This window comes from Mytilus californianus, unplaced genomic scaffold, assembly GCF_021869535.1.
Source record: "Mytilus californianus isolate M0D057914Y unplaced genomic scaffold, xbMytCali1.0.p SCAF_2, whole genome shotgun sequence".
Taxonomy (NCBI): domain Eukaryota; kingdom Metazoa; phylum Mollusca; class Bivalvia; order Mytilida; family Mytilidae; genus Mytilus; species Mytilus californianus.
In genome coordinates this window covers 56,350,215-56,364,554 of record NW_026262668.1, presented here as the reverse complement: position 1 = coordinate 56,364,554, position 14,340 = coordinate 56,350,215, and the positions used below count along the sequence as shown (strand labels likewise).

The 14,340-nt window shown below is 32.1% G+C and overlaps 1 protein-coding gene across 1 annotated transcript; it reads left to right on the top strand.

Moving 5' to 3' along the window:
* Nucleotides 1-12,462: 12,462 nt before the first annotated feature.
* Nucleotides 12,463-13,379, top strand: LOC127728999 (galactoside alpha-(1,2)-fucosyltransferase 2-like). The gene has a single exon (XM_052236574.1). It carries the CDS (start codon nucleotides 12,463-12,465, stop codon nucleotides 13,177-13,179), a length of 717 nt encoding a protein of 238 aa, XP_052092534.1. The 3' UTR covers nucleotides 13,180-13,379.
* Nucleotides 13,380-14,340: the final 961 nt, after the last annotated feature.

Below are 14,340 nucleotides of genomic sequence, written 5' to 3'. Positions count from 1 at the left end.
CTGAGATGTGGTAATTATATGATTGTCTACTATAAATAAACTCATCATAGCTAGATACCACGCTTAAAATTTTGTACGCCAGACGCACGTTTTGTCTACAAAAGACTCATCAGTGACGCTCGATTTAAAAAAGTTAAAAAGACAAAATAAAGTACGAGGTTTAAGATAATTGAGGACCCAAAATTCCGATAAGTTTTGCCAAATACAGCTATGGTAATCTTCCTATGTTAGAAAATCCTTAGTATTTCGAAAAAAAAATTACAAGTTTGGAAACTGTTAATTTATAATTGTAACCATATCAATGATAATTCATGTCATCACGAACGTGCTGGCTACTGGACTGGTTATCTGACTCTCCGAGGAACGTACAGCCTTGACTGTAGAAGAATTATTTATAATTTCGTTCTTTAGAACTTCCAAAAAGTATTCATGTCATACCCCTACCACGTCGCTGGCTGCTTTGTCGACCGGTTTGTGAAAACTTGTAGTTATTATTATCCTATAAATGGGCCTATTATTAACCCTTTTATTTATTACTTTAAAAAAATGATATGCCAGTAACCACAATATTGATACAATTTTCAAGTAAGAATTAAAGTTATAGTTTATGAGATTTCTTCCGTATACACCATTTCTTTAAAGCAGGAAAGAGCATATTAAACGACATGACGAATAAAGTCTACTAGTCCGTATTTCTTAAGAACTGTTTACCCCGTTAGATGGCTCACGTGGATGTTTTTGTTCAATGTACGTATTAAGACTCGCCCCTACACTAATAAAATCGGATATTAACAAAAATCATAGATACAAAAAGCAAATTTTTGAACATAACAAATCTAATTAATGAAACTAATTACGTGTATTTGAAATCATATTGAGCAAAGGAAGGCGTAATAAAACTTTAATGGTAAAGTCGGATTAATTTTTGTTTACATATTTTTTTCTCTCTCCAAAAACGTGTTCTAATGTTTATCTGTAGGAGTATGCCAAAGATACATTGTTGGTATGAACCAAAGTGTTTCATCTTCAATATAAGCCATATAAGAAGATAAATATTTCGTACAGTATTGAGATCACTATATACAAAAGGAAAAGTAGGGTGCATGTCATTTAACAAAAATCAGATATTGATAAATAAGGGGTCATTCTCCGTTTTGCATTTGTGCCAATTATTTTTTTTCATTAAGATTCAAAATGAGAATAATTCATCTGCAACAATTTATAGGTAAACCCATACGAAACTTTAGTTAATGCCTGTTCCGTTTTTTCTCTGTACCCTCTTCCAGCCATTGCCTCAGTTGCTTTCTGTTGGGTTATCTTTTAGAAATTTTTGCTTTAAGGTAGCACTATACAAAGATTTTTTTTACTTCCAATCTCCAACCTTTAAAGTGATGTTACTTTCTTATGACTGCATACAAATTAATAAAAGAGGTATATAAAGATAGATAAAAGATTAATCTTTTAAATGAATGCAATATTTTTGTTATGCAATCATTATGTAATCAATTATTATGCAATTAATGGCAAAATCTTGGTCAGTTCACTTGAATGAATTTAGCTCTGACATCTCTATAACTACACAAGAAATTTAAACGTTATCTTAATCAACACAGCAGGAGCTACAAAAGGGTGTCTCAAATTATCGCTATCGTATTCCATTCTCTCATAAATCTGTAATTAGTGTAAATATCCTTACCACATAAAAGTAGAGATTATTTGATTAGGTGTAAAATTTGATCTATACATTCTATCCAAAATCTGAGACACCCTTTTGTAGATAATGGCTCTAGGAACAACATATTATAAAATCAACCCTCTCGGGGTATCCATGAAGAAGCTAATTTCAATTGAAAGTGGAAATTTCTTGTAAAATTTTGTAGACACAGTTAAAATTATAATTAATTACATAATTGTTGTATAATACTAACATTGTATTAATTTGAAAGAGTAATCTGTTAGCTATCCATAAATACCACTTTTATAAATTTTCAAGCATTATAAAGAAAGTTACAGCATTTTAAAACTGGGGAGTTGGAGGTATACAATCTTTGTATTGTGCTACCTTAAATGAAAAAAAAACCCTTTTGAATAAACTATTGTCGTCTTGAACATTAATCATATATAAATATATAATATGTCTCTGATCTGTCAAACCAAAGAGTCAATCAGGTTCACGATTGCTTTCCTTTAATTGAAGACAACAATTTGTTACCACCTACATGTATAAGTAAATCACCATCGCCACTAATAAACTATTATTATCATCGTGCTTGTCTACATGCACACACACACACACACACACACACACACACACACACACACACATATATATATATGTATATATATTGTCGAAATCCGGATATGGTGTACTAATTTCTGCAAATTTTGGTTGCGGTATACCATCTTTTCCGCAAGTTTATTGTTTTCTGTTTGGTATTAGATTAATAGTTAAGATCCATTTTGTTACATCTGGTGATCCGTTTATATGGCAATCGCCAATGGCAGTCAGCAGGGTTTAAGAACATCCGTTGTTCGACCTGCTAGTCAAATGCGTTTTGTTAAAATATACTTTTCATTTTTTTTTGTCTTTTGGAAAATGTTGTTTGTGCTGTATTTAGACCCCTCTAACAAGAAATTTGTTTTGCATGCACACGTATAAAAATTGAGGTTTTTATCTAACGCAATCATAGGTTTGAACGTTGTTTTCAATTTAGACTTGTTTATATTTTTTCGTTTGGGCTTGTATTATATTTGCCTTAGGGTTTATATGATCCGTTCATCCTATTTTGACTCGTCAAAATTCAAGAGTCTATCCTAAATTGAGGTAAATTGTTGGGCTTTCCAAATACCGTTTCAATTCCTAACATCACTGAAGAGACATTATTTGTCGAAATCCGGATATGATGTACAAAAAACCTTTGCACCTTTTGTTTGTGGTATATCATCTTTTCCGCAAGTTTATTGTTTTCTGTTAAGTATTGAATTTAAAATTAAGATCAATTTATTACATCGGTGATCCATTTATTTGGCAATCGCCAATGGCAGTCAGCAGGGGTTAAGAACATTTGTTGTTCGACCTGTTAGTCAAATGAAATGCGTTTTGTTAAAATATACTTTTTCAATTTTTTTGGTCTTTTGGAAAATGTTGTTTGTGCTGTATTTAGACCCCTCTAACAAGAAATTTGTTTTGCATGCACACGTATAAAAATTGCGGTTTTTATTCAACGCAATCATAGGTTTGAACGTTGTTTTCAATTTAGACTTGTATATACAAGTACAGAAAGCTGGCATTAAAATTAACACAAGCATATCTTTCTAGTTTACAAACCACTTACATACAAATACAAATTTCAAATTCTAATTATATTTTACAACCTTATGTTTTTAAGTTCATATGCTATTACTGGTTGTATTAGAGATTTACGAAAAGATTCGGCACCGACTGTTGACACTGACTTTGACAGCTTAAATGAAAGTGGTCGCCTCAAATGTGAATTTTACGGCGCACTTGATTCATAAGGTTTTTTTGTGCAAATAAAACCAATCTATTGCTCCACAGGTAATAAACAGCAAAAGAGTTTTCTTAATAGCACAATTTAATCTGTTGTATCGTCAAGCTCATAGACATAATATATGACGCCAGATAAGTACTTTTGAATGATTTTCTGCAAATACAATGACATAGTGTACAAAGAGAAAAAAATCCCGTTTTCTGATAGAAATATTTCCTGTTCCACAGATACTAAAATAAAGGGAAGTTTAGTAAACAAGCCGGGAAGGGGGAGCGGACGCATATAATCAGTGCTGATAAAAATTACTTGAAAATGTGTGCCAACCAATTAGTCTAAGAGGCTTTGTGGCCATTCTGACAACCTTCATGGTCTATCGGACACCTTGCAGTTTTGGCGGAGGATCATTCCAGAAACATTTCTACCATCTAATTTCATACCTACATTTCTTAGTTTTTGACGAGATGTCGACCGCTCAAAGGATTTGATGGCAATTTTTAAAATTGGATAGGGCTGTCACATAAAAAGTTTGTAGTGAACCAGAAAAAGAGCATTCCTATGCGGGTCATTTAAAAAAAAATATCGAAATTGCAAAATTGAATAAAAGTAACTATTTTTTAAACCATCCTCTTTATGATGTCTATCCTGTTACTTAAACTATAGTAACAGGATAGACAGTAACAATATAGACACATTTCAATATTTATGAATGCTGTTGTGAATTAACTATACTCCATTTGTTGTAGTGATAATGTTCTTCTTCTGCGGGCTTGGTTTCCAACACATAATTGCACTTTTCACAAGTATAATATTGTTGTCATTTATTTTGTTGGCAACAGCATAGACATGACAAAAGGGTACGCAATTATTTTTTTTACTCAAGATTTTGAATTCTTTTCTCTACATTGTGATGTAAGAAAAGTGTTGTGTACAATTCTAAGTATCTTTGTGCTTTTAAATCATTACTGAATAGTTTAATATCCAAAAGGAAAAATAATTTACCGGTTGATCTACTATCGGTAACAGAAAAGACATGCATTTCATGAACGTCGATTGAAATTAGTTTGTAAAAAAAACGTGTTACATAGAATGATAAAGAAACTGTGATTTGTCATTAAAGTTAATATTTACATTCTGAAATAGTTTATTTTGCAGATTTCAAGGCAATCAGAAAAACCAGCAAAAAAATAATATGAAATTTGTTACCCTGACTCTGCATGTACGCACATACATTACGTATAAAACTTACTTAAATATTATATTTAAATCTCATATCAATGGATCTAATAAATCGTATTTATTAATGATTTAAAGACTCATAAATGCTACAATTTTTCATCTAAACACTTACAACTACGTTTTTCATTCAAAATAAAAACTTTAGACTAGGTGTTCTGATTTTTTTAAATGACCCATACATAAAGTTAGGTTCAAATACTTTTCAAGCCTGAAAAGACAACGGACAACGGATGCCTAGTGATCATGGCAATAACTCGTATACCTTCAAACAAAAGGGGAATACGATTTGTGAAATTGTATTATTTTAACAACTTATTGTTTATTCTAACAGGTATTTGCAACTTTTACCTTGAAATGCAAATTGTTTACTATATTTTTTTTTAATTTTGAGACGACCCCCTTCATTTTTCCTGTCGGAGTTGGTGAAAACAGTCGATACCGAGACTTCCGTAAGGTCGTGTGATTATTTTCCTAAATTGCAACACCAAATTCAAATATGCACAAATATATAGATTGCTAGAATATAGAATTTTATGATCTGTGTGTTATAAAAATTTACAGATCTTTGCACAGTATCTTGTTCTTTTTGTAAATCCATTTTACAAAAAAAAAGTAATTTTGTTGCTATTTGTAACTTGCTTAATTTTTCTAGTTATTTACTTATAATTTATTCCATACAATTCTCTTTAACTTTTGATATTTGTATGATATACACTTCTATTCTCAATGCTCAACGGAAAGATGGACTACATCGTAGTATAAAACAGAGTTCTTTTCTACAAAAAATATAATCGTAGATACAAATTCCTTGTTTTAGGTCATGAAAAACCTGACTTTAAAAATAAACTACACCGATTTCAACAATTAGTGCACCGAGGATAATCTAATCAAAATGCTGAACTTTTTGATCAACAAAACATTTCTTGATTTTGGTGGATTGATATTTCAACAGACAGTCGGTATGCCAATGCATAGTTATTGTGCGCCACTATTGACCGATTTGTTTTGTACTCATATAAAACAGAATTCACACAGAGCCTTCTCAAAAACAAAAACAAAACAAAAAGCATCTTGCAAAGATCTTTAATTTCACTTTCATTGTAGTAATGATGTCCTGTCACTCAATAACCACATTTTAATGAGTGATTACACCTCATATATCCAAGTGCACTTGATATTAAGGATACTGCCGAAAGTAGAATGTGTCCTTCATATCTTGATCTTTTCCTCGATATAGACACCGCTGGTCAACTTCAAACTAGGATCTATGACAAACGTAACGGTTTAAACTTTCCGATTGTCAACTTCCCTTTTGTCAGCAGTAACAAACCCTTTGTTCCATCGTATGGCGTTTATATAACTCAGTTAATGTGTTACGCTCATGCATTTTCACACTCTACGGAATACATTAACAAGGGTGTATTCCTGACATAAACTTTGCTCCCACAGAGTTATAAGGATGACCAGCTGAAATCGACACTAAATAAGATTGAAGGTCACCATTACACATTGGTTGACCGATACGATGTGTCAGTGTCTCAACTCACTAGCGACACGTTTTCGCGGGCTTAGATCTTTAGTTACTAGTATAGTCGTCTGATATGTAATTATACAGATTGTACAATATTCCCGATTGTTACATGCATTTTGACGGAGTAGATTCACATGCAGATGAGGAACGCATATCAGGAGATGCTTCCCCTGTCGACAAGCCCGGTCTCGTTCCTTTGGGAGACCATGCGATTCCATCTGTTTCTTTCTGTTTGTTACCTTGATTTTTCTCTTCTTAGTCGATCTCCGTTATTTGAACACCGGCAAACTACTGTCGTCTTAAATTGGAAAGATATAATATTGTAACAAAGTTTTTATATCTTTTTTAGATTCTAACCAAAAGATAAATACTATTTAAATATCGTAATTTTAAAACTTAATCTCATTCTCTTTTCTGTTTATCATATGACATATATTTATGAAGTATAATATGTAGTCTATAAATAGTATAATAAACTAAACTTTCCCAGTAACAACAATAGTAATGGCTTTATAAATACCAAGACCATCTAATGTTCGACACTTGTTTAATTATTAACGTATACTATAAGTTGATCGCTTCGTGTTATCCGAACACCTGTATTTGTATAGTATTTTCTCTTACATTTTCAGATAATTCAAGTGAATATCCACACCAACCGACAGTAGCAAGTAAAAAATGACTGACAATAAGGTATGATGGTTCTAACATATAAGAAATATATGATAGAAAAAATCAAAACCGTACTCCGCGTTTTATATCACAAACACGTATAAACATAAAATAGTCATGAAATAATAAATGAAAGCTGCACTTCGACCTCTAAAGATATCATTTTTTTCTTTCATTACATCTTTTCAAAGCTCATTTTTTATTACGACTTATTTCTCATAAAAAACTTGACGTATATTCCTCTTTAAAACGACGTTCTTGGATGCAGCGGAACAATCAATTATTTGTACGTTTATGTACTCATACCTCCACTTCCATCCATTTTGTCTTTCAAAAAAGGGGAATTATGTTTTCAGATTAACATTTATTTTATTAACCTTATTGTTCTTTCTATTGTTCAAGAACAAAATTGGACGCTTTTTACAATTTTGATTGGAATTTTCGTTGGTTTTTTGTCTGTTTTTTATTCTTTTCAAAAGAATCTTTTTACTTATTTTCGTAAGTTTTAATGCGATTAAATTTCATTCACATTTATTGACTGACTGTCCAAGTAATCAATTCCCTTGTTCACTCACAACTGTCTTTGATTTAGAGTCTTCTAACAGGTACGGCCTATAACTCGAAAATATATGTATTGCACTACCATGCCGTCTTCAGCAAATTTACTAAATGACGTAAATAATCAAATTGAGCGGTTTTTTTAAATAAGAAAATGTGTAATGATTGCGTATGAGACAACTACTCCCCAAAAGATCAAAAGATCAACGGACAAGAAGGCAAATCACTACATATCAGCGTACTGCTTTGATATATTGAGAAAAACTCATTCCGTATCAAAAGCTTTCAAAGGCTCTGGGTAACAAAATATCAAACAAAACAACAGACAAAACTAACGGTCTGACCTCAGTAAATTGCATTAAACGAAAAACAATAAAAAAAATTCTAATGTTATAAATGACTTACTTTTTAATATTCTAATGATTTGCAGATAATGGAGATTTGCCTATTGCATGTATAGTTTTCGGGTTTAGATTGTGTTCCCATTCAATATTAAAAACTGTATAACAATGCCATAAACAATACCTTATATATCCGAGGTCTATACAAGAAATGGCACAGGTGCAATACAACATTAAATCAACCGTTAAATCAATTAAAAAGGGCTCCATATCTAAACCAGTACTCATAAGCAAGCATAAGGTGTACATAACACATATATAAATGAAGGCAAATAGAAAACTTAGACAACACGAACTCCTACACTGAGGCCAGGTGATCTTGATGAGAAAGTATATCTTGTCTATATTTGAAACTATCAGGAAATCCTGCATTTCTCAAACCAGTCATAGAATAAAAAGTCATTAGACAAAAGGATACAAAAATGACACTGGCAGTTGCCAAAATCATTGATTAATTGAAACCTGTGAGAAGCGTATTCCATGCTGATATTCATTTACTTCACCTTTTATACACAATGAATTCGACGACAGCATACCACTTAAAAAAATATTTTTTAAGATCATCGGAATTTCATAATTAAAGGATTACATCTGAAGAGGTATATCACAAACATGATCCTATCTATAAATGATTAAAAATTTTGTTGCTCAGTCTTTAGTTTTCTGTGAAGAGTATTGTGAACATGTTTTGTAATTTCGTTGTCTTTCGTTTTTTTTGCCATTGCATGGTCAGTTTCTCTCGAGTTTTGAATGTACCCTTGTTATCTCCCGCTTCTTTTTTGTCTTATCTCGTCAATGAAACAACTATAAATACTAAATTTAAGACATTTGGTGTTGATGACATGTAGTTCTAGTATCGGGACGATGAAGCGCTTTACATGTCATAATTTAATTGTATTTTATGCACTTCTCTAGTGTTGAGGACTGTAAGGTTGACACATAATTGTGTCTTTGTTGTGCTGCCTCATTGGCATGTGCTTTACATCTCCTTCAAGTTGTATAATTATTTTGGAATATGCTTTGCTTGAAATAAAATGAAAAATAGACGCTAAGCATTTAAATATAGATCCATTCAATATATTGGGATTAAAGCATGAGACGATATAAGTATTTTATTGCGTGTTTTTTAATGTCTACATCGATGACTGATTGACATATGTTTGCAGAACTTTTTCAAAGTTGTTGCATGGATATTATATATCAATAAATCAAATGCATAGGCCAATGAAAACCTTTATGACAGTATATACAATATAAATGTTCTCGAAAAGAAAGTTTTAATTTAATCTTATAAAACTAACTGAATATTTTGAAAGATAACAATAAAAACGAGGGTTTGATTTTCCATCCATATTAATGAAAACGAAGCATCAACTATGAATCGATTGTATTTAAAAATCAAACCTTAAACAAAACGTAACCTGATGTAGACGAAAATGATAAATTCCATGCGTCCGAAGTGCTTTTCTGGATTCACTTTCATCAGGAACGCTTACAGCCAAGGATGTATAACTACCTAGTAAACAAACGAGGAGCTTAATGACCAAAAGGGACCTACAATAATAGCCAAATCCATCTTTTCAACTTTCCCCGAGGAGGTTAAAAATACGCTCATAATATATAAAATTCATTTTGTAATAAATGAGAATATTTATTAAAATAAATTAGAATTTCGTAGGCTTGTGTTTTGGTGGTTTTTTTTTGAAAAAGTCATATCATATACACTTTATTATATACCTCAAGTAAATGTTTTCACGTGACATGACATAATACATTTAAGGGGTGTGGAAAGGCCTATGCAATCCTGACTAATATCGATATCCTCACGGATGGCTGATACAGCACGATAGCCATTGATCGTATTACACATATAGTTTACCTGTATTTAGCACTAAGTATATAAAAAGAAATACACGACATGCCTTTGACATGTATGGGAAGGTGTCACTTATATAATATTTTGAAATCTGGCATATGAGAAGAGTTTAATTTTCGAATTTAGGTTTGTATATTTCAGAATCTTTGTTGGAACGTGAGCAAAAAACCTTTTGCATGTAAGTTATACTATATAAAGCTACTATTAGTTAAATGTGAATGATATAAAAAATATAAAAAACAACAACAAAAAAACAATCAGAAACATGATTAAAATTTCAACTGTATTATGAACAATTGATAGGTCTTTCCTTTTCATATTGTAAAATGTATGTTTAAATAGACATAAATTGCATTGAAAAGCTTTAAAAACACACATAAAAAACTTTAAAAGGATCCAAAACACAAAACTCGTTATCTAGGACATGACCTTGACATTTGACCTTATGACCTTTGTCAAGGTCAATTGGCCCTGATGTCATTGCAAAAAGACCCAATAGGTCTAGCGCCTTTGATTTAAGAGTTATAACTAAGAATGTTTTTGCGCACACCGTTAAAAGTAAGGGAAAGGTAAAATATCTTCGATCAAAATATAACAAAGTTGCCCCTTAATAACTTGAACATTTTCCACTTTTCAAGACTTCTGTTAGTATAATAGTTTTTGAGATTTTTCCATAATTAAGACATGGTCATCCTAAAAATTTAATCTTGCAGCATTTTCATGGTCATATGAGTTGATGATCATTGGTGATAATCCTAGGTGTTTACGACTAAGTAACCAACCGACATCGGTTAATTGTCAAAGGGGCATAATCCTACCAATGAGTCTTGATTTCCTATCATGATTTCCTTGATAGAGGGTTGCTACTTACAAGGAAGCTATGAATCCAAAACATCCAAGTGGTAAAGGTTAAATCATCCATTCGTTAAATTACGGACGCAATCACGAGTTGGTTGACCGTTATGGAATATCTGTTTCACAGATGAAGACGGATATGTTCCAACTGTCCCCTTTTCCGCGAATGTGACTTAAGAAATCAGAATGATACCAGGTTTGTACTTACATGAGCAACACGACGGGTGTCACATGTGGAGCAGGATCTGCTTACCCTTTTTGTGTACTGTTGTTTGTCTGTTGGTCTTTTCTTTTTTTAGCCATGGCGTTGTCAGTTTATTTTCGTCTTATGGGTTTGAATGTCCCTTTGGTACCTTTTGCTTCTCTTTTTGAATCTTTTCGGTTCAAATGTTACGAGAAACCAGGGTATGGACCTGAACAAATTCCAGTCTTTAGTTTTTTCTACCTATTATGGTTACGGTGTTCATCCTATAGCAAGATTTTTCTGTTTTGGTCAGATAAATCTGTATCGACAACATTTTATGACTCACAGGGTAAGTTCCTCCGGAATCGTGATAGGTATTTGTGACACCGATACAAAGTGTGAACCTGAAAGCGACATGTCTTACGGTTACGCAGGGGAACTTTGTCAAAGTTTGGCAGAAAAAGAGTAATAATAATTAAAAGATATACAGTAAGGTATTTTGTTTTTGGAAAAGAAAAGACCTTAATTATACAATTTTTTTTTATGATTGTGTCGATCAACGGATTACTAATTCTTGGTGAAAGAGTATTTCAATGAGACCGACTTACTGCTATGAATACCCTTATGAATAAATAAGCACAACATGTTGTGATCATTCAATTAGTGTCCTTTTGTAACCAAAAATGGTAACAATGAATTATTTTCCGGTGTTGACACAGACATGTTCAGTCAAAATGTTCGTAATATTTTTGGAAAATATGCTGCTTCTCCGCTAAATCTGAAGCATTTAGGGAGTAAAAAAAGTCGTATCGGTAAGGAGTCGGAATGATTTGGCAGGGATGCTTGATATGGTATGGGTTTTTCTCAACATTGAAGGCCGTACGGTTACCTATAATTGCTTACATCTACTTCAATTTAACTTTGGTGGTCAGTTGTCTCATTGGCAATCAAACCACATCTTCTTATTTTATATTGATGTCTTCTTTCGGAATGTTGCTTTGTTAACTTGCACGTTAAAATCCGGCTCAGCGTGTCGTCGGTCTACTACGAAACAGTGTTCATTCTCATTCCACCTTAATATGTTCCTGTCCTGGTATATGTTTGTAATATTTGCTATTGGACGTTAAACACAAATCTATCATTATTATCATTAAATATTTTTAGTGTGTGTCAAAAATATTCAAAGGCAATTACATGGTAAACTGAAGCATATCACGAGTCATTTAAAATGCAAAACTAATAACCTTTCCTTCACAAAAAAGAGACACGAAATTCATTATGTTACAGATCTTACACTGATGTCAAAACAAGTCAAGATATATTTTTCAGGTTGTGTAGTTTCAGGCGTCATATACATATTGATTGTGAGTGGTATACAACTTTTTAGAAAATTTCCGATTCCATTGATCTTAGCAACAGGGAACAGTTCGCACATAGCGAAACACATAATGCGTGAGGACAAAGAAACCATGTCTTATGAAAGAAACAAAACAACATCCGAAAATGGAGGAACTTCTATAAGTCGTAGAAACTACATTTTGACACATAATGGAGCGTTATGTCCTGTTTTCGAGCAGCGTTTGGGAAATAATATTTTTCAATTTGCTTCTACGTTCGGAATTGCAAAGTCTAAAAATATGACTATCATTCTAAATAAAAATGCAAAGGTAAACAAAGTTTTCAACCTGACTATTGAAGTGAGGAAAGATACAAGCGTTTGCAATAGTTTTAAAGTGAGAAACGAAAAACAGTCAGCTGCATACGATGACAAACTTATAAATTTTAATCCAAAAGAAAGTTTCAAATTACGGCGTTTCTTACAATCATGGAAATATTTTTTTCATTTTATAAAGGAACTGAAAGAGCAACTCACGTTTCGTGTAGAAATTTTGAATAATGTTAAGAAAAATATAGTCAAAATTCTCAATAAATTTAACAATGTACCGAGCTATAAAATAACATTAGTAGGTGTACATATACGAAGAGGTGACATGGTTAACAGTAGAGGGTATAATGTTGCCTCACCGGAATATCTGATAAGAGCAGTCAATTATTTCAAGGACAGATATCAAAATATTATATTTATAGTTGCATCTAACGACATGCCTTGGGCTAAAAAATATATGCCTTCTGATATATCTGTAGAATTTATACAAAACAGTGATGTGGTTGATATGGCAACATTGGCATCTTGCAACCATACGATTATAACAGTTGGGTCCTTCGGTTGGTGGTCTGGATGGTTAGCTGATGGAGAAGTGACATACTTCAAATGGCCAGCTAAATCAGGATCAAGATTTGAGAAAAGAATTAATTACACTGATTATTTCTATCCAGGATGGATTGGGTTGTAACATGTGTCTATTAATTCAAGTATGTATGTATGTTTTTCTAATAACACAATAGGGTACACGAAATGAAACTCATCTAGACAACTAACGATTGCTTTCACGAAGCGTTAAAGGGAGCCTTATTTAAGTTATAAAAAAGAAGACGTTACACTTGTTTTTATTATGTATTGTACTAATTCCAAATTTCATCTCATGACGATATCTACATGATTTGATTCGCTAGAAATTGTCTTTGATTTAAAATTGTTTTCTGAGAGAGAAAAAATGTAGCCAATATAAAGAGGGCACGCTGTAATACTGACTGATAACAATCGACAATTGTATTCACAGTCTGTATAAGATCTCTTATTAAAAGTTACACTTTTAAATAATATGGCTTTCAATAGCTATTTGCTCCGATTTATTATACTCTATTAAATGTGTTGATCTTTATACAACTTAAAATCATTGTGTAATTGGTTGTCCAGGCTAATTTTAAATACTAGTATTTAAACATTAAAAACATGGGAAAAAGTACTAACCGGCAATAAGAAAAACCAACAAGAGAGAGAAACAAAACATTATCATGGCAGATAATAAAAACGACGATAGGGAAGCAAGCCCACAACCCATTTTACGAAAAATTAAAGATTAAGCAACACGAACAGGAAGTGAACTCAGTTACTAACGAATGGTTGGTGATTCTTCTGAAAACAATAAACTTGTAAATTTAACTAACGTATTTGATCGTTATTAAAAGCAAAGTATTGCTTTGCAAAAAACAGGCGTTTGTGACACTTAAAAGTATGTCATAGTTTCTGTACGATTTTTTACGATTTTAATTTTAATTTTGTTACAACTGCCACCATACGTCCTTCCAAAACGGTGTTCATTTTGATTATTTTCTTTTTCTTGATATAGTAATCAGTAGAACACGTTTACCTCATGCATATTTGTAAGGTTCTTTTGGATTTTTTTTTCTTAATTTTAGAGATTTCCTGCTTATTTGTTTGTCACGAGTATACCCGTCTGATATTCAGGAGTATTAATGTCGCCACTGTTCTATGTATTGGATGTTTTCACTTACCCTCGTTCACTGTTTCGCTTTTTATCTTTTTTCGTTATCCGTCTTTTTCTTTTGGCTTTATTTAAGCTCTGAAATTTAATAATAATGTACTTTAAGTA

What these genes read in the sequence shown, in the direction of transcription:
- LOC127728999 (XM_052236574.1), top strand. Translation starts at nt 12,463, where the DNA reads ATGACTATCATTCTAAATAAAAATGCAAAGGTAAACAAAGTTTTCAAC.